The sequence below is a fragment of the Saccostrea cucullata genome, unplaced genomic scaffold (genome assembly GCF_032062105.1).
Source record: "Saccostrea cucullata isolate Sc308-1 unplaced genomic scaffold, CSIRO_AGI_Scuc_v1 ctg5371, whole genome shotgun sequence".
Classification (NCBI taxonomy): Eukaryota; Metazoa; Mollusca; class Bivalvia; order Ostreida; family Ostreidae; genus Saccostrea; species Saccostrea cuccullata.
The window spans coordinates 14,146-39,026 of NW_026936259.1; the positions used below are offsets into that span (position 1 = coordinate 14,146).

General features: G+C 33.1%; 2 protein-coding genes across 2 annotated transcripts; both read left to right on the forward strand.

The window, feature by feature from the left end:
• Positions 1–9,323: 9,323 nt before the first annotated feature.
• On the forward strand, positions 9,324–13,912 carry LOC134245140 (uncharacterized). Its single transcript, XM_062727403.1, has 4 exons — positions 9,324–9,825; positions 11,548–11,673; positions 12,894–13,023; positions 13,756–13,912. Exons 1-4 carry the CDS (start codon positions 9,471–9,473, stop codon positions 13,910–13,912), a joined length of 768 nt encoding a protein of 255 aa, XP_062583387.1. The 5' UTR covers positions 9,324–9,470.
• Positions 13,913–17,712: 3,800 nt separating this feature from the next.
• On the forward strand, positions 17,713–23,255 carry LOC134245143 (uncharacterized). Its single transcript, XM_062727405.1, has 3 exons — positions 17,713–17,841; positions 20,813–20,984; positions 21,587–23,255. The coding sequence occupies exons 1-3, from the start codon at positions 17,746–17,748 to the stop codon at positions 23,176–23,178; spliced, it is 1,860 nt and encodes a 619-aa protein (XP_062583389.1). The 5' UTR covers positions 17,713–17,745; the 3' UTR covers positions 23,179–23,255.
• The last annotated feature ends 1,626 nt before the right edge of the window (positions 23,256–24,881 follow it).

Consider the following 24,881-nt stretch of genomic DNA (forward strand, 5'->3'; position numbering starts at 1 on the left):
TAGTAATTATCAATTTTATTACTTATCATTTTTATATTTTTATTACATCTTCTAAAAATCTTGTCTTCCAAGTATTTTTATAAACTACCTGAGTGATTCTTCTCATTTAATAAAACGATTAAATTCATGGATTGTTTAAACGTATTGTTTTGTACTATTTGAAATTAAGTAAGCAACAGTTTGCAATGAAACATATGGAGATAACGAACAGTACTCAAGATCAAAAACCCATTAAACTATACAAAATTTTTATGTACTTCCAATATTAAAATTTTTCTTATTTTCACATATGGTAAAGTTGTCACTAATAAAGATACAAAATGATACAAAAGAAAAAAAAATTGATCGTTTACTAAGACTAGAGAGAAAAAATACTTGTACGGATTTTTGGCTCAAATCTGTACATAGCTTTTTTAAGCTAACATAATTCTAGTTTGTTTGAAAATTCATATTTATTTGATATATTTTGAAACTTTAGTCCCTTATGATTAATTTAACTTACATTTGAAAATTTCTTCAAGTCTTTGATTATGTAGAAATTATAACTAAATTCATTGTTCTAAAATAATTTTGAGAGGCAGAAAAGAAGATATTTTCATACGCCACCATTCCGCCAGAAATATAGTCTCTGCTAGTTTTCAAATGCAGTTTACCATTTCTATTTAAAATTGTGATGAGGAAAGAATAATATGGTCTTATAAATCTCTTACACCTAAATATATAAGCAAATATACTTTGAATATTTCATCCAGACAGAAACCAGAGAAGAATCCTACCTTAAAGTTCATATCGTAAAGGCTTACAATATAACAATAACATATGATTAATCAAACATCAAGAGCTATAAGAAAAATATCACTATGAATATACATGTTACATGTACATTCAAAAATAATGACCATCAAACTGATATATTTTGGAAAAACACAACTACTTATGACATATTTTTCCCTTATATCATCATATTGCACATGTATTCTATAATTAAAAATCCTGGCAATAGAACAGAATTGAATGGAACAAAAAATTGAAATTTTAGGTTAAAAAATCAGCAGAATTTTTTTTTATTATTAAAACATCATTGAAGGTTTAACCAAAGGTCAACATGTCCAAAAATTCATTTTTAAAATTAGGTCAAAAACTGGTTTATAAAGTTGAAACTTTTACAGTTTATAAATGTATCCTTGTGAACAAATAGAAAGTACCACTTGATAACAAGTACTGAATAAACACATCTTGTTCCTTATATTTAGAAGAGTAGGGGTTTCATATTTGACATGTGCATTACCTGTGACAAGATATTTCCGATCATGTTATGATTTCTGACCCTTTTACCTTGAACTTCATGATTGACCTTATTTTCAAACCAGAAGTCTCTGATGAGACTGTAGGTGTACTGGTCTTTACGTGTAACAAAGGAAAAGTAGCACTTGAATTTGAAACTTTGCAACAGGCAGCAATAAATCGAATTATGTACTAGTTTCTTAGTGTAGTCTACTTGTGTGCCAAATTTTATTGAAATCAGACCATAATTGTAGGAGGAGTAGCGTTTTAAAGAAATCTCACAAAAATTTCTATTTTTAGTAACCATGGCGACACCGTTCATTGAAATCAAAAACCGGTGCAGTAGTTTAAGTATCTTAATGTAGTTAACTTTTGTGCCAAGTTATCTTGAAATCAGACGAAAACTGTAGGAGGAGTAGCGTTTTAAAGGAATTTCACAAATTTCTATTTTTAGTAACCATACCGTTCAGCGAAATCAAAAACCGATGCACTAAAATATGTAACTCGTGTGCCAAGATATACTGAAATAAGACCAAAACTGTAGGAGGAATAGCGTTTCTACGCATCTGACTTGAAAAACGGGTATAGTGTGGACAAACATTCATAATTTCGTTAATACTGCAAATATCAGAATAATTCTTGCATCGTTGGAAAGAGAACATACTTATGATAGAATAATATACAGAACATTTTTAGCTCTACTGGTCAAAGACCAGAAGAGCTTATGCGATAGTAATGCGTCCGTCGTCCGTCTGTCGGTCTGTAAACAATTTTTCAAAATGCTACTGCTGCTAGTTTTGGTCCGATTTCAATATAACTTGGCACACAAGTAGACTACACTAAGATACATAATTCTGTGCATCGGTTTTTGATTTCGATGAACGGTGTTGCCATGGTTACTAAAAATAGAAATTTCTGTGAAAAGCTTTCAAAATGCTACTCCTCCTACATTTTTGGTCCGATTTCAGTATACTAGTAACTTGGCACACAAGTAAACTATACTAAGATACATAATTCTGTGCATCGGTTTTTATTTTGATGAGCGGCAAGGATCATTTTTCTATTTATTGCTGTTTTGAAGTTTCAAGTCCAAACTGCTACTTTTCTCTTCCTTTGTTTTAAGCATAAACCAGTAGAGATACAGTCTCGACAGAGACTTCTGGTTTAATTAGTTGTAGCATATTTTTGCTAGCTTGAGTTAAACTTTGTGCACTATTTGAGCGATTTTGCCATTATTGAAATTAATGCGGGGAAAACACCGTTAGACGTTATATTTTAAAATACTTTATTCTGGCGATAACTCCCAACCCCACCCCATCCCCCCAAAATACTTAAAATTGTTTTTTTTTTTAAATACAACATGCTCATAATTTTCAACACAACAATAAAATATTTTAGATATATTTAAGTAAACAAAAAACTAAAATGAAAGTCATTCTTGAATGAATGGAAATTTCAGCATGATTATGGTGTATTTAGTTGCCATGGCAACTGAAATGATATTTTTATAATCATTTTCAGAAATTACACAATACCTGCTTTCAGAATATATATACATTGGTATATACAAACCTTACAAGAAATACTCGGAAAAAAAATGCATCGAAATCTTACTATCAATTTGTGTAGAAATGCTTAAAATCTTTACCATGGAAGGGGTTAAAGGAATTTTACAGAAATTCCTATTCTTAGTAACCATGGCAATACCGTTCAGCGAAATCAAAAACCGATGCACTAGTTTATGCATCTTAGTATAGTATACTTGTGTGGCAAGTTATATTGAAATCAGAGCAAAACTGTAGGAGGAGTAGCATTTTGAAAACTTGTTTACAGACAGATGGACAGCTAGACGGACGGACGACGGACACCTTACCATCGCATAAGCTCTTCTGGTCTCTGACCAGTAGAGCTAAAATTAACTTCAGTTATAATTTTTAAATGACATATGATAGGGCGTTCAAATTTGACACAATATGTCATAAAAAATGACATCTCACCCACAAAGACACCGAAAGCGGTGAACCATAATTCTTTGAATTTGTTTGTTACCTTTTGACATTGACCTTAGAGATCTCCTGGATTTCGCTTGATGGAAAGACAGAAAACCTGTGCTTTTATAAAAACAATAAAGAACATATATCTCAGATACAAGGGAGATGATGCGATGCTAGCTGTGATCCTGAACTGATAAGGAGTAAGATCAGAATAAAATTGAAGAGACAAAAGCAAAATGCAGGCACACGCAGAAAGAAGTATGATGTCACAAAATTACAACAGCTAAAGAGCTAAAGAAAAAGAAGCATTCACATTGGAGCAGAAAAATAGACTCCAAATGCTAGAAGGGTTTCAAAGTCTTGAAGACATCTTGGAAAATATGATAAAAGGTTACAACGAGACAGCAAACTTGGAGTAAAAGAAAAGGAACAAAAATCTTGGATAAGTAGGGACTCTTGGAAGGTGGTAGAAGAGAGGGAACAGCTAAAACGCCAATTCACCAACAGCAGATCAGAAAGGTTAAAAAGAAGCTTAAGAAATAAATATTCAATTAAAGACAGAGGTAAAACGCAGTATGAGGAATGACAGGAGAAAGTGGACACAAGACATGATTACAAAAGCAGAAAGAGCAGCACGTAATGGACATATGAAAACGGTGTGTGAGACAACTAGAGTACTACGTACATGTAATGAGAAGAAAAGCATTACAACAGCATATAAAGGATGAAGATCCTGAGCAGTCAAGATGAAAGAAAGAAAAGGTGGAAAGAACACATTCAAGAAATATTAAACCGCTCAGCTCACAACCCATACGTCCATGAGAAGTTGGAAGCGAAGAACGAGGATTAGATGAGATGGATACAAGTCCCATACGGAAAGAAGGAATAGTCAAGGCTATAAAGAAACTAAACTATGGAAAAGCTGGAGGAGAAGATGGGATAACAGCTGAAATGTTAAAAGCATACACAGAAACAACAGCAAGATATTTGGAAAAAAAGTATTTTCAACAATCCGGAAACAAGAAACCATACCATACACACTGACTGTGAAGATTCCAAAGAAAGGTGATTGATCGATATGTGATAATTATAGAGTATTTACTTAGAGAGAACACTTTTGTCTGTACCAAGCAAAGTATTCTCCAGAATAGTGATACAAAGAATCCAAGATGGAAAAACAGCTGCGCGAGGAACAAGCTGGCTTCAGAAGAGGGAGGAGTACAATAGAACAACTATTTACACTCCGTATAACATCATAGAATAATGCACCGAATGGAAATCAGCATTTTCTGTATATTATGTTGGCTTTGAAAAGGCATTTGATTCCATTCACAGAGAGAGCCTTTGGTCTATCATGAAGTTTTATGGCATCCCAGACAAACTGGTCAGAATGGTGAAACTCCTATATGAATCATTCTAGTGTGCAGTCCTACAAGAAGAAACGGACTGGTTCCGGGTAACAAAAGGAGTGAAGCAGGGTTGCAAAATGTCTGGATTCCTATTTCTGTTGGTTATAGAATACGTAATGAAAGGAACTACAGAAACAGAACCAACAGGAATAAGGTGGATTTTCACAACAAAACTCGAAGATCTAGACTTTGCAGATGATATTGCCTTACTTTTCTCAAAATTTCAAGACATCCAGCAGAAGACACAAAGACTAAATGTCAATGTCAAATGCCAGTCAAGCTGACCTCCGAATAAACATCGAGAAAAAACCAAAGTGATGAGGCTTAAACACTGACATAATAGAGGCAGTCAAGATTGATGAGCAAGGCCTGGAAGATTTAGAAACATTTACTTACCTTGGAGGTGTGATAATGACAACGGGAGGATCTGACGAGAACATTACCAACAGACTGAGAAAAGTCTCAATTTGGAAGGCTCAGAAAAATCTGGAGCTATCAAAATTTTCCATCCAAACAAAAGTTATTTAACCAGTGGCGGATCCAGAAGTTCACGTGGGGGGGGGGGGGGGGGGTTGAGGCCCAAAGGGGGAGGGCATGGGAGGGGGTGTCCCCCTCCCATAGGTGGGGGTTCGGGTTTTGTTTTAAATGGTTCTAAATGGTTCATTTTCCAGCATTTTAGGGGGTAGCTTTTTTAAAGACCGATCATCACAAATTTTTAATAAAATGTTTTCAATTTAATTTAACTTTAACACAAGACTTTAGACTTTGCTTTAAAAAAATGTTAAATCTGACAATTTTAGGAATACAAGCAGTTGACTTCAAGTTGTCTTTACTTTAAATGCACCTACAATTAATTTAGTCGTATGTCAAGCTGACTTCCAAGATATATAACTAATGTGCAAAATTTTTAAACACTTAAAATTTAAAAATTGAATTCTTTTCAGAATCCCTAAATATTGCTTTTCAACTTATTTGAGTATATACTGTCAATATGATTTGGAATATAAACACACGTGTACAATTAATGAGATTTCAAACTGAAGAAAAAATTACATAAACTGGAGAATCTGTCAAAACTAGAGGGGTTTGCTAAGCCAACCTGGTTTTGTAAAAAAAATTATATTAATTTAATTTTTAGAACAGTGAAAAAAACTGAATAATAGTTTAATTATTGATTTCATAGTTTAAAAAACATTACATGCATTTCATCAGCAAAAGAATATTACCAAGCAGCACCGTAACTATGCAGTTTTCTGTTGTTGGTACCTGACTACATTGTTGCACTGTGATCTTGTGATTTCAGTAGATGCACGGACTACCCGATTTCTGAGGCACTCTCTCTGTTGATTACCTGTGTAATGTGTGCGTTCAAGAGGAAAGTGATTTCCTGTTACGTAGTTGATGTATGTTTCACAGTTGTACAAATAAAGGATTCATGTTTATTAAAGTCTTATCAATGCAAATAAATGATAAAATGACACTTGTAAAAAAAAAAAAATCAATGAGCGGGGGGGGTTTTCCCGAACCCCCCCCCCCCCCTGAATCCGCCACTGTTAACAGCTTGGTTCTTTCGGTTCTAATATAAGGAAGTGAAACAACGGAGAAAGACAAAAGGAAAATTGACACCTTCCAGAATAGATGGCTTAGAAAGATCCTGAGAGTAAGATGGCCTGAGAAAATGTCAAATGAAGAATTCCATCATAAAACAAAAACAGCTAGAGCAAGTGAAAAATTACTCCCAGAAAGAGTAATTGGATTGGTCATGTATTGAGGATGAATAACATCAGGATATGTACCACCTCATTGACATGGCATTCAGAATTAAGGAAAGAGAAAAATAGGCCGAACAAAAACAACTTGGGGAAGGACACGGAGCAAGAAAGGCTACAGCTGGGATGGAATAGCTGGGCGTCAGCGTGGGCAGCAGCCAAAGACAGAGACAGGTAGCAGAGACAGGTAGAAGCAGAGTATTGGGGGCCCTATGTGCCAGTGGGCACGATGAGGATAAGGTTAGAGTTTGAGCCTCATTTTAAAAAATAATCTTGGCACTAACTCGTAAACAGTTTCTGTAGAGCTTTCATATTTCACAGGTGTATTCCTAGTTACAACACATTCCTTTGGATACAAACTATTTTGTCCTTTAGACCTTGGAGCTTGACTTGCATTTGAGAAACTTTAACCTTGCTATAAACTGCCATACGGGGGCATAAGTGTTTCACAAACACATCTTGTTCGATTTGATTTTATTCATCGATTTATTAAAGTTAATTGTTGATAAAATTCCTTCAATGATCATGAAGTCGCCCGCGTGGCGGGTGGTTAGAGAGCGTCTGCTTTAGATTCGCGAAGTAAAAAGTTGATCCTTACGTCGCGGGTTCTAATACCACTGTGAGACCGTTTAACCCGAGGTCCCGTTTCGCAGTAGGTGCTGGCACGAAAAAGATCTCTCACTGCTCAATGACCCTGAGTGCCGAATACATCCACAGGCAAATTCTCGAGAGTGACGTTAAACAACATACATGTACAATAAATCTATCATTATTAAAGTTAAAATAGAGTTGAATTTTTAAGTATTGCAAAAACAATAAATGAATTTTTTTTTTTTTTGCCTCTCACTGAATTGAAAATGCCGTAAATGTTGATTTGTGTGAGATTGAAGACTGGTGATCTAGAAATCAAATGATGTTGAATATTGAGAAGACAAAATGTATGCTTATGGGAACTCAGCATAGAAAATCTAAGTTAACATCTTCAAAATTAGATTTGTGTGTATCAGACAAAGTTCTCAAAAATGTTGAATCAGAAAAACTCCTGGGAGTACATATTGACCATTCACTGCGCTATATAGTCATATTGATTCTGTTTGCAAGTCCTTGACGTATAAACTATTTACATTACGTAAAATTAAAAAATTTCTCCCATTACACACACGGAAACTTTTTTATAATGCATACATTCTGCCATCTTTAAATTATTGCTTAACTATATGGGGCAATGCTCCAGGTGCTGGCATAGAAAGAGTTTTTAAATTACAAAAAAGAGCAGTAAAAATTATATTAGATGTGGCACCAGATGCTCCATCACAACCATTATTTGTGAAACTTGGTTGGCTGACTGTATATGAATTAATAGATTTTCATAAATACATACTGCTTTAGAAAACACTTCATGATATGACACCTGATTATCTGAGAGACTCGTTCGAATTTATTTCCTCCAATAATTATATTTTACGCTCTGAATCCATTTATGACCTTAGTCTACCAAAGTATCGAACAAATCTGTTTAAAAATTCTTTTCAATATTCAGGCGTTCATTTATGGAACAAATTACCTCTACATGTATGTTTTTCCCCAACTGTACAATCTTTTCGTAAAAATGTAGAAAAATTTATCATCAATGGACGCAACATTTCCTAATTAGTAACTTGTTTCTATGTTTTGATAATACATTGTATATACTTTCTTTTTCCTTTTTTTCCAAATGTAACTCACGTATGTAATATACTTGTAATTTTTCTAATTATTGTACTATTGTATACATAATTGTACTATCCATGTATAGAGGGCCCCGAGGAAGACTAGTGCATTGCACTAATAGGGTTACCCTCATTAAATAAAGTAATATTATTATTATTATTATTAATTTGCAACAAATTTGCGTTAACTATTCATTATTATTTCATAGCTATTTTCTATGTACACGAAGTGATTCTATGGTATCCTGCAAGTATCTGTAAAGAAAACTACGAATAATTCTGCATTCTACATTTTCATTTTATATATCTATATTATCGACAGTTACATGGTTTCCGCAATAGTTTTATTCAAATATGCATATTTAATGAAATACTGAAAATAAGCTTATTCGTGATCTCAAACTTTCTTTCATAGGCGCTCCCCATGAAAGATACAGTGTATATATATAGGTCTACTCCCTCTATACTATAAAATCAACAAGGCCTGCAACTATCCGCCAGATATTGGATTTCGCCTGGGACCTCTTACTGACTTACTTTAAGAGTTTCTAGGTTATACTGGGCTGTTCATCAGCATCGGGTACTCTAATTTATTGAAATAAAATATTTGCAAGCTTTAATCCAGCACCATTCAGCCGCTTTCTCGCGTTTTCCAGCATTTCTCTATTTCTTCGTTACACACATTACTCCGTCAAACACAGCTGATAGATACGTATTTATTAATGTTACGCAAACACGTGTTTGTGTTTGTTTATTCTCATCATCTATTGGTTGTTAGGACGGTCACCTTGTCAGGTGACATAAATATTCATAGCACGGGCTATTAGTGACCATGAAAGAAATTTTGTATAGGGAAAGCCATTCGAAGGCTCTATTTCGTGCAGTCTACACGTTTTTCTTCATTCATCATATTCAGTCGATTATGGGCGATTCTGGAGACGAAATTTTGCTAGAGACTAATAATAATCCTCCGTTGGATATTTCGGACGTGGTGAAGCTTGTTACAGGAGTTTTGCAGTCACAATTTCAAAACCTTTCAGGTCAGCTTAAAGCAGAACAGTCGGAGTCTATTGCTAAGAAACTTAAAGAAAACTCTACTCTTAAGATTAAATCTGAAGGGAATCGCGCTCAGTACGATTTTAATGCTGAAATTCTTGAGGGTCTAGAAAAACTAGAGATAAGAGCTTTCGAAAATAAAGACAGTGAATCAGTGTCAATAATAGGCGAATTGCGGAAAAAAACTGAAAACGCGCCAGAAATACATTCGTATTGCCGATTCATCTCCTGCAGGGTGGAAGACAGTAAATGAGTATCAGTCCAGAGAAATTGCCGACAACTCTGACGATGAGAAGAAAATTAGAAGCGCTGAAAACCGAGCCCTTAGGCAGCAAAGACAAGCCCAGAACAAGCGTTTCCACCCGTATGGCTCCTACAGAGCTTCTACAGCGACAGCAGCGGCAGGCTCGGCAGCCCAGCTTACTTCTGGTTCTTCTTCTACTGCTACATCTCAGCCATATACATATCAGCAGCAGCCCTTTCGTGGCAAACTCACAAGGCGTCAACCACAGCCCAGCGACGTATGCTTCAACTGTTTTTCCACTGGACACTGGAAAACCAACTGCCCCAAAAACAAGTCACAAAGTCAATGATAAGTATACAGGTTATACAAGCTATTCTACTCTTGCTGGCTAGGTGAAATGTCTTCAGAAAAATAATTCAAAACAAATGTCATTGTTAAAGTACAATTTGAAAAGAAATGATAGCAAATGGAAAGAAATTGGCACAAATCCTTTTATTTTGAAAGTTATTGAATCTGGATATGAAATTCCTTTCGTTTCAAATCCTCCTTCTATGTGTTTTCAAAATAACAAGTCTGCTATTAACAATTTTGAATTTGTTACTTCAGAGATTTCAGATTTGATGGAAAACAAACGTATTTTAGAAGTTCCTTTTCAGCCATTTGTGTGCAGTCCACTGAGTGTCGCCGAAAACAAAAACAAAAAGACAAGCGCGTAGCCAGCATGGAAATAATGTGTACTCAGAAAACGGTCAGGGGTCTGGTGAGGGCCCAGGGGGCGAAGCCCCCGGAAGCTCCTGGATTTTACGAAATTTTTCAGTCATTTTCCCGCAAAAGAAATCGGGCTACATCTCTTTTCTCGAGCAAATACTTAGCTAAGTTAATGCTTTCATGGGTACTTAAGAAAGAGAACGATAATTAAATCAAATTATTTTACGCATATATTGGTAAATATATTTTGGGGGAAAAAGTTTCCAAACGTGACAAGATAAACAGAGAAGTAATTTCAATACTGTTATCATTGGAGTTTAAATATTTCAAAATATAAACGGGGATAGGGGGTCTTTTGTTTACTTATATATCTTGATGGCTTAAACAAGGTGAGAATGCTTAAATAATAATTCTATAAAATGGTAACATCAGCAAAATAAGATTTTCAAACATGATCTTTATTATTATTTACTCTGTACTTTGTTCAGCGTATTTTAAATATTACCATTTTTTGTTTAACTACATTTATTTATTACCTCAACGGAAATTGAAAATCTTATATAGTAGTCCAACGGATTTACAGTTGAACATTTTGGTTCAATTATATTTTCTCTTCCTCAATAATATTGGAATAAGTTTTTGGAATTTGAATTTATAAAAGACTTTGAATTTGATTGCACAGACATCCTGAATAAAATTTGAATCGAAACAATAAGACGCAAAATAATTTGAAACACGGATTATAGTGCCTTTTTTTCTCTCCGAATAAATCTTTTTTTTTTCTTTTTCTTTTCTTCTTCTTCTTTTATTTTCTTTCTTTTTTTTGAAAATGATGTGTACGCACTTGCGTACTTGCGTATAGGCAGCTACGCGCCTGAAAGAGGTTGATCCTTGATCTCAGTAGGCTAAATAAATATGTCAAGTATGATAAAATAAAATTTGAAGACTGGAAGACGGCAATAGATTATTTTGAAAAGGGTTTTTACTGTATTAAATTCAATCTGAAATCAGGGTATCATCTCATAGATATAGCTGAGAATTATCAGACTTATTTAGGATTCCAGTGGGAAAACAAGTATTACTGCTATACGGTTCTCCCTTTTGGTCTATCGTCAGCACCATTCATTTTTACTAAATGCTTAAGACCCATCGTGAAATACTTGAGAAAAAATGGCATTTTGATTGTATTATATTTAGATGATGGTTTGGCGTTCGCTTCTACTGAGGACCAATGTCTTTTAGATTCTCAATTCATTCAGAAAACGTTGTCAGAAGTTGGTCTGGTGGTCAATGTTGAGAAATCACATTTTATACCAACACAAGTCATTGAATGGTTAGGTTTAACATGAAATTCAAATCTATTCTCTATTTCAGTTCCGGATAGACGAATCGATGATGCTATCTGTTGTCTACAGAAAACTATCACTCATTTTCCCGATGTAACAGCGAGGGAACTTGCAAGAGTAGTGGGGAAGATCATTTCTATGACTCCAGTAATGGGTAACATTTGCAATATTATGACAAGGTTTTCTTCTATGGAAATTGCTTTGAAAGAATCATGGGATTCAAAACTATTTTTCAAGCATAAAGATCAAGTGTTTGAAGAACTAAAATTTTGGGTAGAATGTATGCGTTGTGACAGTACAAGATTTTTACATTCTGTTAAAAGAAAAAACGTAATCATTTATTCAGATGCAAGTAATTCAGCATCAAGTGCATATACAGTTGAAGTTAATTCTAAGGTGTTCCATTTGATGTGGAAAGAACATGAGAAAAGTATGAGTTCTACATGGAGAGAGTTGAAGGCCATAGAATTGGCGTTGGCTTCTTTTAAGAAAGAACTACAAAATATGACAGTAAAGTGGTTTACAGATAATCAAAGTTGTGCGAAAATAGTACACTCTGGTAGCATGAAGCATCACTTACAAGTTTTAGCATATAATATTTTCAAAATGTGTGCCGAAAATAAAATTTCCCTTGATGTTCAAAGGGTTCCGAGATCAGAAAATGAAAAGGCAGATTTTTTCAGTAAAATTATTGATCACGATGATTGGGAAGTTACTAATGAATTTTTTGAATTTATTAGTTCTATGTTTGGTCCTTTCTCTGTAGATAGATTCGCAAACTTTAACAATCGTAAACTTTCTAGATACAACTCAAAATTTTGGAATCCTGAATCAGAGGCTGTAGATTGTTTTACACAGAATTGGGTGGGCGAAAACAATTGGCTAGTTCCTCCCATTCATTTGATAGTTTCTACTATAAAACATTTATTAGATTGCAAAGCCTATGGTATTTTGATTGTACCTAACTGGTCCTCAGCTGTTTTTTGGCCAATGTTATTCGATTTAGAACTATCTTATAAGGCGTATGTTAAAGATGTGTTATTGTTTAAAGATACAAGTGAGATAATCAGTCAAGGTCAGAACAAGAACTGTATATTTGGTTCTATATATTTTGGCTCTGGAATACTTGTGGTATGTTTAGACGCTACAAATTTGTAGTTTATGATGGTGTATTGCAGATGGTTTAGGCCCTGGTACACTTTAAACAAAGATTTTTGCCGAGCTGGGCAAATGTATAGATGATGTATTGCAGATGACAAGTGGTCCTGGTACATCAGAGAGGGTGTATTGCAGATGATGAAGGTCCTGATACACCATATAATATGTTAAAGTAAGAAGATGCTAATTTTTTGCTTTAATAAACACATTTTTCAGATATATTTAAAGTGGGCAGATGGACGGGAATTAATTTTGGATTACAGGATCAACGTCTAGTGGAACTTGCGTCTGAACTACCCAGATATTGTGTAACATCTAAGGCCGAAAATGCAGCAAAACAGTACAGGTACGCTTTTAATACCTTTTGTAAGTGGTGTAGCAGCTTTAACCCTGGGATTCAATCACTTCCTGCTTCGGAAAACAACGTTGCACTATATATTATCCATTTAGCAAAACAATGTAAATCGTCTGGCACAATACATTCAGCTATACATGCCATCAGTTGGGCACATAGCCTAGCAGGTTATATAGATCCTTGTGACTCAGCTTTGGTAAAAACTGTTAAGGAAGGGGCAGTTAGAGAGACATCAAAACCAGTGATTAAAAAAGAACCTATAATGCCTGAACATTTGAAAACTCTGGTTTCTACATTTGGAGAGGATGGAAATTTATATAATTTAAGAACATTGTGTATGTGCTTATTAGGTTTTGCAGGAATTTTGAGATTTTCAGAAATAGTTAACATTCGTTACTCAGATATCTGTATACAGACTAATTGTGTAGAAATTAACATTGTTAAAAGTAAAACAGATGCTTATAAAACTGGTCATAAAGTTTGTATTGCTAGAACATTTTGTGATACCTGTCCTGTAAATATGTTGGAAAAGTTCTTAAAATTGTCAAACGCTGACATGCATTCTCCTCTGTTCTTGTTTAGATCTCTGTCATTTTGTAAAAAATCCCAAACTTATAAACTGAGATCGGATAATCGTCCAATTTCTTATACAAGAGCAAGAGAAATCATATTGAATTCACTTGAAAAGATTGGTTTAGACAAGTGTAAATTTGGTGTCCATAGTCTAAGATCAGGTGGCGCTACCTCCGCAGCCGCAGCAGGAGTTAGCGACAGACTGTTTAAAAAGCATGGGCGGTGGAGGTCAGACAATTCTAAAGATGGTTATGTTAAAGAAAATCAAAATGAAAAACTTTCAGTTACTAAAAATTTGGGCATTTAGGATATTCGTGTCAGTTCTAATCTTCTTTATCTTCGAAATAATTAAACTGCACTTTCAGAGCGCTTCATATCCTATTTCACGAGTTTGTGTTTATTTCATAAATGTTTTATGTTCGTTTGAGTGAAACGAATAAGAACATAAACTTACCTTTCGTCAATTACAGAATTACAAGGAAGCGCCTATGGTTTTTTTTCTTCCTATTTACGCAAGAAGGATTGGTTACAAAAATTTAATATTTGCTGTAATTTCAAGTGAGATTCCTAACATTTGCAAAATTTTGTCTCGCTTATAAATCTTGATATTTTTAGTTTTCTCGAGAAAAAGAATAGTAGCTTATATATAGCTGATGACCTACCAAATATCAGTACCAAAACAAAGTATATCCTTTCGAGAATGTGACGAAAAATAGATTTAAGTGCCTTAAATTGGATTTGAAAAGAGAGCGGTTTCAAAATAAACAGGAAATCAGGATTACGTCATTTGCAAACTGCCTTACCGACAACAACAAGGAACCAAAAACTAAAACTAGGCCTATTTCATAGCATACGGTATGTCATTATCGTAGTTTATAAATCTTGGGTTTAACTGCATTTTAGAAATATAGATGCCATCCGTTTTTTTTTCTAAAGCGCGATGATTTTAACTAATTCGGTTACTTTAAAAGTTGGCGTGACCTGTTTAAAAATGTCTACACTCTGATATTTTAAAGTTGATTGATTCTTATATTTTATTGGACAATGTATTTTCACTTGCATATATATTTATGAATAATCATATGTTAACCAGCCTTGCACTGATTCCTAATTATAGAAATGAGAATTTTATTAAAGTTATAGAACTATTTGATATTGAAATGGGAGATCACTCTCATTAACATTTTAGTTTTTTGAGATAAAATCTAGCGTCTGGCTTTTGATAAATTAAAATGAGTATCTTTTCCTTATCAGAAATCTAAATAATAGTAAATCATATTTTTATGTCTATTTTAGATCTAAACTTGGTCAAATGTACCAAAAAAATTTTGGGAATCATAAATGTTGGAATTTAAACATATTAAGAAATTTCTACGCTGGATACAATAAACTACACTGGACAAAATAAATGCATCATAACTGTCTTCAGAAGCAGGACAGGCATTTTAGCAATATCATATATTTAACCAGTATATTATACAAGGTTCTCTGGAATGGAAAAGCTTCAACAAATATCAGCTTGCATGCATGTATGTATGCCCTTCACCCAAATATTGCCTTTCTGAAAGCATTTGCTACAGGCTTGTTGCATCAAAGCTTAACATACCATGTGAACCTTTTACAAAGCATTTGTGTTTCTGGCAAGTGTGCAACAAGCTTACAGCAAATATTTTACCATGCAAATGAGGTTAGCTGCAAGTATGCAGCACATATTGGATTTCAAATAAAGAAACCCTTCTGCCCACTTGTGTCATGTTTCTATAATCTATCTTTAAAGACACTATTCTATGAGCTAACATCTTATTCATGCACGTATGTGCAGCTGAAATAAAGTTTTTTCTAGCTAGCTAAGGAGAATAGGAAGTAGCGATGACTTCGTTGTTTTTGTTTTGAATATATTTTATTACGCAATAATGCAAAAAAAAAAACGGATTGGGAAGCAGGCATAGCCTATTAGAGTACATGGTTCTTTAAAATATGCATGAAACTTATGCAGATAAAGAACAGTATTTAAGCTCAAAAGTCCATTGGAAAATTAAAAATCGGCACAGAGCAAACACGAATTCCAAAACATCGGTATTGGGATCATTTTCCATGGAGGAGTAAGCATCCCCTGGTCACACCCACCATGTGCGACTTGTAATGATTGGGAAATAATTGAAAAATCTGTTGACAATTCTGTGTGTATATAATGGTCTAACAATATAATATGAAACACGTAATGAATAACTTAATATAGTTACAGGCTCATAGCATCAATAAGATATAGTTATAAAATACTTATTGTGTCAAATGCTGGCTTATGTTTTTCACACTGATTGTTCATACCATCAAAAGATTAAAGTTAAGAATTAATAATCTCCTACGTTCTTTAAATACAATTAACATTAAGTCAAACTGTTACTGAAAATTTTCATACTGATTTTCTAACCTTAAGTATCCATCCTATATTATATAAAATACTATGAATCCAATTCAAAGCAGTTTAGAGTAGAAAAGGATTTACCATGAAATTTTCAAAAATATAATTACACAAGCAGTAATTAATTAATCAAGAATGCATTGAGGTCTATGGGAACAAGCACATTTTTTAAAATAAAAATTCAAATACTATGAATATTTTTTTTATAAAATGCTATGGTAGAAAGGTGCATATAATTATTAAAAATAGAAAAACGATTCAAATATATTTTTTCACCAGATGGAATTTTTTAAAATGAATTTTATTGATTGAAAGCAAAGGGGGATAACTTTTCAAGAACGGGTCAAGGTAAAAAATTAGGATACATTCCGCTCGTACATATTGAGACTAAAACATGAATATTATGTCTCCATATACTGAGTATTCAGCCAATATATATTATTATTATGCATTCAGATGCATTGAATCTGGGGCTATTATGGATCGGATACCTTAAAATCAAACCTTCACTGGTTTCTTTTTATTTCGATTGTCGCGTGAGAATGAAAATAAAAGGGAGCTCTTGAAAGTTTGATTTTAATCAGACTGGCTGAATTGTCGACAGATTTTCCCGTTATTTCCCGATCATGACAAGGAGCACACGACAGATGTTCACTCCTCAATGGCACTTGATCCCACCGCTTATTTATTGGAGGTCCTTATTTGCTCTGCTCCAATTTTGTATTGTTTAAGAACAGATGATACAAACATTTTTTTCTTTGGAGGAGACTTAATATCATGTCACAGGTTAAGAAAAGTGCATAATTCTTAGTTATGTACATGTAATTTAATATATCAATACAATTACAAATATTCCCAATTTATAGCACCAAGCTAACATATTCTGAAATTTGTTCTCATCTGTAAACCTTTACTGCTTGTGTTTTGTCCATATTTGTAATTTTACTGAAATATTACTAATATTTTTCAAGTCCTTTTCATTTTCCAGTTCTTAGGAGAAAATAGGAGAATAATCAACTTTTCTAAACCTTTGACATGACATGACAAGTCTCCTCCAAAGAAAAATTTATTTGTATCATCTGTCCTTAATGGGCTTTTAGCTTTAATACTGTTCGTTATCTCCATATATTTAATGTTTTCAGTATGAAAAACCAAAGTGTTCACATTTGGAACTTTCACAATTGACATTGCATTGGCTACGATTTTCATGATTTATTGCTTAACAAACCTTTTTTTATTGTTGGATCAGTAGCAGAAGATAAAATGTAAACTTGCTTTGTATCACATGTATGTCTTACCGATTTCTTAAAATTTTCTTGTTTAGGGGGAATTTGTCGTTTACATTTGGAATACTATTATAGCAATAAATATATTAACATAGATTTTCGATTTTAACATAAAATTAACTTTTATTAAATATAGTCGCATCAAAATTGACCATAAAAGCAAATACATAGCGTATGCAGAATAAGTTTGCCTGGCATTAAATCGGTTATATTTCCCTGAATTATTTAAGATCTTTTGTTCAGGGATTAATATTTTCTGACTTTCGAAATTAATATCCTAAAACAAGCTTTGAATTTTTTATGCCAATCTAGAGCATTTTATTTGCGGAAACTTTCAGAAATGTGAACTTAGAAACCTTTCTGTTTTACAGGGAGAATGGATGCATCATCAGGAAATGTAATCCGAGTAAAACCACTGATTTTGCCAAAGACATGTTGACAAGTACAACCAAAATTAAGGCGCCTGCTAAAATCACCACAAACAAACAGACGTCTGGGGAAAAGAGTGAAATACTTTTGTTACTGAAGGTCTCTCTCTCTCTCTCTCTCTCTCTCTCTCTCTCTCTCTCTCTCTCTCTCTCTCAATTCAGTGCGTAAATAATGGCCTAACAATTAGTGTGAAAAAAAGTCAGTCAGCATTTGACTTGATAAATTGTATTTGCTGACAAGGTCATTGTATTAGCTACAGAACTTACGAAATGACTTTACACGAGGCTGCTAATATTCTTGTTTCATCAACTTGTTTTTCAAAACCTACCTTTTTAAAGAAACTTTTTACATTGAGAATACTCTTGCGTATCGAATCAACTGCAAGATATTTAAATTCTATGTGCAGGTGATAAAGGTATTTTTCTGCACTGCATTAGTAAAGGAAGTTGACTATTGAAAGCTTGGTCATCATATTTATCATAAAGCTTTGTTGTTATATAAACATCTTTTTCTAGAAAATATCGAAATATAAACAGATTTGTCAGACTCTGTGGTATCTTTTATTTCAATTTCCCAATTAACAATAAGCAGAGAAAAGTTATCAATCATAAATCCATCCAAAATATTTACTTTCTAAACCTTCCGCAACAAATAAACTTATTTTCATTAAATTAATTTCATATTATATATCGAGGGTTGATCCAAGAGTTCGTGGAATTTCTTCATATTTTATTTATTATTAAGTGAAATTGGTTGAAAATTACAAATGAGAATATAGACACTTGTTGAATATTTTGAATAAAGAAACATTTTAAATATTTATGATAGTAACTCTATGACAGTTGCCATAGAAACGGTTGTTTGGAAATGCGGGGGAGACATTTACGCGTTTATTATCATTTTAATTCTTAATACGTGTAATGAGAATAAAACCGCTCTATGTGGCATATGAAACAAAAAATTATGTCATTATTACGATTGTTTGATCTTTTATAAACCTTTGTGTGAGAGTTTTACTGATTTTTCTGAATATTAAATTTATTAGTTGGTGATTTATTGTTCATCTTTAAGTTGTCAGACAACGTCAAATATCGGTCAAGTCATACGTTTTGTGATAATCCCGGGATCACTTTATCTTAAACGCGTATATTATTAACATAGACTGGGAAAAAAGGAGTTCGTTACTGATATTCCAGTGGCACGAGAAATTTAAGAAAAAGAGAACTTCCGTGGACGTTAATAAACGCTCTTTTTAAGGTTTTTAAAAAATTAAAATATAAACGTACTGTTCTTGACATTGCTACTGAAATTGGAACGTCATATGGAAATTTTTTAAGGTGTGGAATATTTTGAAATATGAGCGAAAATGAAGATAAGTTGGTGCGAGAAAATACCCAGACTTTTCTTGAGAAAAAAAAATAGAGAAAAGGGCTGCATTTTTTAGAATTTCGCATTCCAATTGGACATTAGGGGGAGATGCTTCTATAACGTGACGTGACATATCTAACTTGACGTTACGTTGAAGTCTCCCCCGGGTTTCACAGCTATCCATTTTCAGAAAGTTCGTGTGACCTTATTGATAATTGGAAAGTGGTGAAACCTTCTCTGTATTATAAATAAACTGTTGTTTGCTTTCATCAAAAATAAAATTTTCATATATATTATCTTTGATATTTCTGTTGTGTAAGGTACTCCGATCTTCAGGTTTTAAAATCAGGCAATGTCAAATTGAAAATGCTCACAAAAATGTCTCTGAATTCTCAAAGTAATGTGGTTTTACTTTACCCAAAATAATTCTTCAAACTTCATCTTTAAAGTTAATCATATTATGTAGGGAAAACTAGTCAATCTCAATTGATATTTCAGGTAATGCGAATGAAAACACCTACTATGCATTTTCCAAATCAAAGAAAGAGGAAATACGAGTCAATATGTTTCTCAATTTTCAACACGGAAAAGTTATACTAAAATCATGCATTTTCATCTTCAAAACAAATTTTGACAACTTTATTTTAAACACATTTTGGAAAAGAAGCCATAAAAAAAATGAACATGAATGGGTATCCAGGCTTAAATTTGAAGAAATACAAAGTACTTTTGTTTCTGAAAAAATACTCAACAAACCCTTTCATATTCACACTGACAGACATCGATTTTACAATGGTTAGCACAGCCAAACCCTGCACGTATATACACATTTTCCTATCTTAAAACATTAGTGAAAAAATAAATTATTAATAAAATATTAAAAACAATGAAATACAGAATTAAATGTGTAAAAGATGAAATAAATCATATAATTAAAAAAAATATTGCTTTCATGAACTTTAAGAATTGAGAAACTTTCATCTCAATTTATTCTTTGTCAACAAACACATTTTAGAACTAAAAATCAAGGGTACCCAGGCTTTTGAAGAAATACAAAGTACTTTAGTTTCTACTATTTTCTTCGATCATTTTACAATGAACAGTGTATACACATTTTCCTATCATTGCAAAACACTATAAAATCACTTCTACTTTCATCTCAATTTGTGGTAAGATTAAAAGAACCTCAATTTCTTTCAATATGTACTTTTGAAATACGTTTCTTGGGTAAAATTTTCGACTTTTTTGAAAACTTCAAAGAACCTTGAAGCACAGTGAGAGGTATAAAATAAAAATTGTTGCATGAAAGATATGGAAATAACGAAAAGTATTCAATATCAAAGTCCGTAAAACAATACAAAATAGGAGCAGAAAAAACACGCGAACCTCCAAAACCTCAGAAGTAGGATCAGGTGCCATGGAGGAGTGAGCATCCACTGCCGGACGGTCACTTACCGTGTAATCGGGAAATTACAGAAAAATCCGTCGTCAATTCAGTGTATAAATAATGGACTAACATTAGTATAAAAACGTCAGTCAGCATTTGACTAAATGATAAATTGTATAAAAAGATTTAATTTTCAATCTTCATTTTGAGACTTTTTTTTTACTTTTTGAATCAAATTATAAATTAAAGAGAAATCCTGACTGACTGAGGATCGAAGTACCTTAAAAACTGACATTTCTTTTCCTTAATATACAGAATATAGACTACAGCATTAAAAGATTAGATCGTCAACAGAGGAGTTTGAAGGCTGAAGTCAAAATTATTCAGAGATATCAACAACATACTCACGGACAGATTAAAAAGATAATATTAAATCAGAATACACAACCTCTTCCAAAACAACAGCTACCAAAAACAACATTACCTGGTATATTATTTGCATGCATCATATGATTACAGAGATAAATAAAGTATGTACAAACAAAAATCGTGGATGCATCTTCAAAGGGTTGTTACATTTATTTGACCCAAAATTAGACAATTTGAAGTTAAGAGAGATTTCAAAAAAAATCCTAATATCCTATTATTCATTGCAATTGCTTCTAATTTATCTGGATATCTCTTTCAATTAGGTATATAGTCTTTTCAAGTTTTATAACAATGGAAAAGAGAAAGATAACGAACAGTTATCAATCGCATAATTCTGAAGAGAATGTGAATTCTGAGCAGGCGCGGATCCTTGGAATACTAGAGGTGGGATCAGGTGCCTTGGAGAAGTAAGCAAGTGATTTTGAAATACGGTATCATTTATGGCCATTTGCTATATGCTACATTCTCTTGAACATTTGGATAAATCAGTTCAAATGATAATTTACAACTGCATAAAACTCAACATAAGGTTTTAATTAAAATGTTTTGAAATACAAATATGACAATATAAGTTTCAAAAATACTTTGAAGCAAATAGTTTAAGATTAAACGTCTCTATATTAAAAAAAACAAATATAATAATTATGTTTCAATTTTTAGGGTCTTCGGTGGATGAATGTATTCATGGTGAAGTGCTACAAGAGAATATCCGAATGTTAGTTAAAGGCATAGACCTGTCGAATGGCTTCATAACAGATGAAATGCTAGCGACTGGATGTTTAACTGATGAAGAAGTCGACGAATTAAAGGATTTGGGTAAACAGGACAAAATTAGAAAACTAATATCAGTATTGGGAAGAAAGAACAAAAGAAAATTTTCTAATTTTCTGGAAATAATTTCAAAACAAGAATTCTACCCGCATGTTGCGAAGTCTCTGAAGACATCATACGAGAAAAAGCTACAAGAAAATCAAAACGTAAAGCATAGCGAATGCATCCACTGCTTTCTCGTTCAAAATGTAGAAATCAGGCGAATTGTGGATTGTCTATGTGAACATCAGTTTATTAGGCTTTCTGATTTTGAAAATTTTATCAAAGGTGGGAAAAATAATAAAGAGGAGTTTTGGCTACAAGTTTTCCAGAAAATTTCTGATCCCATATGTGGGGAAAGTAATTTTTCAGTATTTAAGGATGCTCTCCGAGACCATTATCCTCATATTGCAAGGAAAATCGAGTGCAGGAACCATTTGAAATGTTGCTGCCACCCGGACATCTTGTCCTATCCCAGTGGTAGCGTTGGCGATTCTTCAGAGATCAGCACAACAACCACAGTTATTCCAAATACCAAACCAGAGACATGTCGATGGGTGGAGAACACTTGCAATATACGTGATCTCACGGAAGAAATTCAGGAAGCAGATAGTGAAATTTTACAAAGTGAGCACGATGGAAACTTTACACAAATCTTATCATCAGCTAAATTAGGCACAAATTTGGAATATGAAAAGTTTAACACTGGAAAATTAAATGTCACGGCAAATATTACACACCACACAAAAACATTTAGAAGTAGGTCAGGGCGGAGACATGTCAGTTACTTACAAAAACCAAGATTTAATAAAAACAAATATACATGGATCAATTCAAATGCTGTTTATAAGCCATTTGATAACAAATCAAAAAATCGAAAGCGAAGCTATAATAATGCATTTGTAGCGAACGAAGCAGATAGACTGAATGTTAGTCCTTCAACAAAAGCAAATTTTGGGCATGTACAATTGGAAAATGTTGGAGAGAATCAATTTCGATTATCAAAAAAAGAGCCGGACAAGAGAAGTGGAACTGTACGTGATGGTAAATCAATCTTTTCCAAAGAACAAAATACACCATTGAAGAAACCAATACCACCAAGATCAGCTCTTACATATGTACGAGAGAGAGGAGAAACAACAGCAAGTAAAATGAACAAACAATTGTCAAACTTCAACCAACAAAAAGCAAAGTTCTCACAGAATAACCACACTGACAGGCCAACCATCATAAGAAATGACATAAGAGTTACGGTAAACAGAGAACAGGTCCCTGTAGATTCCACAATAGAAAATCCTAAAATAAGAAGAGTTAATTATTCAACAGATCCTAAAAATAACCCTGATCATAACAAAGTGGAAAAGAAACCAGCACCCAGAAAGACATTTACACTACCCTTCAAGAGGTATGAAGATGAAGATTCGCATGGAAGGCGAGAATAAATAATGTCATCCAACGTGCCTAGAAAGTCTGGTGTCTGACAACGCATACTCCAGCACACCCATATGTCCACATCTTATATGAAGAGAGAGAGAGAGAGCGTAATTTTATTTTTTTTTTGAAACTAAACAATATTTAAGACATAGAGATGGTTTCTTAAAAATTTCTCCCCTACATGTACCTTTTGAAAGCAAATTAGTTCAGCTATGTGTATTGTTTTTTTTCTCATTCAAATGGGTAAAATATTTATCTATAGGTTCATGTATTTTATTGTTACAGTCAAATTAAGAAAAGTATTTCCATGAAAAAAAGCTCAGTAGGGGCGTTATACATGTAGCTAACATATACTACTAAGTATTTGTATATATATATCAAATAAGTTTATAATTGACTAATCATAAGATGTGAAAATTACAAGGTCAATTCCAAGTAGTTATATATATCTATAATTTCAATTCTTTTATTTATCGTGGAGAAAGGTTGTACATGTATATGTGCTTTTTATATTTAAAATCTTTTTAGTTAGTCAACTTTACTTAAATAGAATGTAATCTTTGTGGACTAATTTATGTTGGTTAAACCAAGGATTGACTGAATAGAAGAATGTCGGGCATAAGTTTAGAATTAACAACGGGGGCCAGTAGCCTCTATACAAACACTTAAATTGCTCTGATCACTCTTTTTTATCAAAGAAAATTAAAATTCAAGAAAATATTTACAACTGCACAGTCCATCAATGAGTACACCTTTCTGTAGATAATGAGAATATTATTGGATTAAAGAACTCGGTATGGCCATTCTCTATGATTGCAATGACAATGTCAATGTGTCGAAACCTTCCATGTCCACAGTGTGGCAAAAAATGTTATGGGACTTTTTAAACATACACTGAAACGTAAGCGTAATCATGGGCATCGGTATTACAATAAACCTTTATGCACGATGTCTCCTTTGATTCATTAATTACTACCAATTACTCTGTCTATTCTAAACTTTAAAATAGTTGTTTCAAGGAAAATTCATATTTCAATTCCTCGACACCAGATCACAGGCTGCCTGGGATCTGTGGCTATGGATATTGCATATCAAAGGCTTTACGGAATAAAATGCAATGTACATATGTTTCAGCTAAAACAAACTTATTTTTCTTAAACTCCAATATATGAACAAAGGAATTTACACCGTTAATATAAGTAATATTCTTTATCACAAAAGGGTCCCGTCTTGTATTCCCCCATATTTCAAAGAAGATGGGAGAATAAGACGGGCAGAATGCCTATAGTGCAACAGAGAAGAAGTGAAAAATTTAATCTCAATTATATCCAAATTTTATTTCATATTTCATTTAATATTAAAGAATACTTAATGTAAAATCTCTATAATTTACAAAAATCTTACAAAGACTGAAAATATTTGCCTATGAAAAAGCATACACAGACTTAAAAGAAGAAAAACGATCATTTTTTTCATACTTTAACAAATTTTTTTTAATATGAGTGGGTCTTCGTTCCATTTTTTTGAAAGATAATCCTAAGAGTTTGCGATAAAATAAATATTTTTTGGTTTATTATCTAAAATGATGGAGGTCTGAAACATACAAAAGGTAACATTGTAAATCAAATCAACTATCTGTTGGTAAGACCTAAGTAATAAACTGACAAGTAACTACACTATCCTCTATCCCTCCCCGAGTCATTTATGAGTA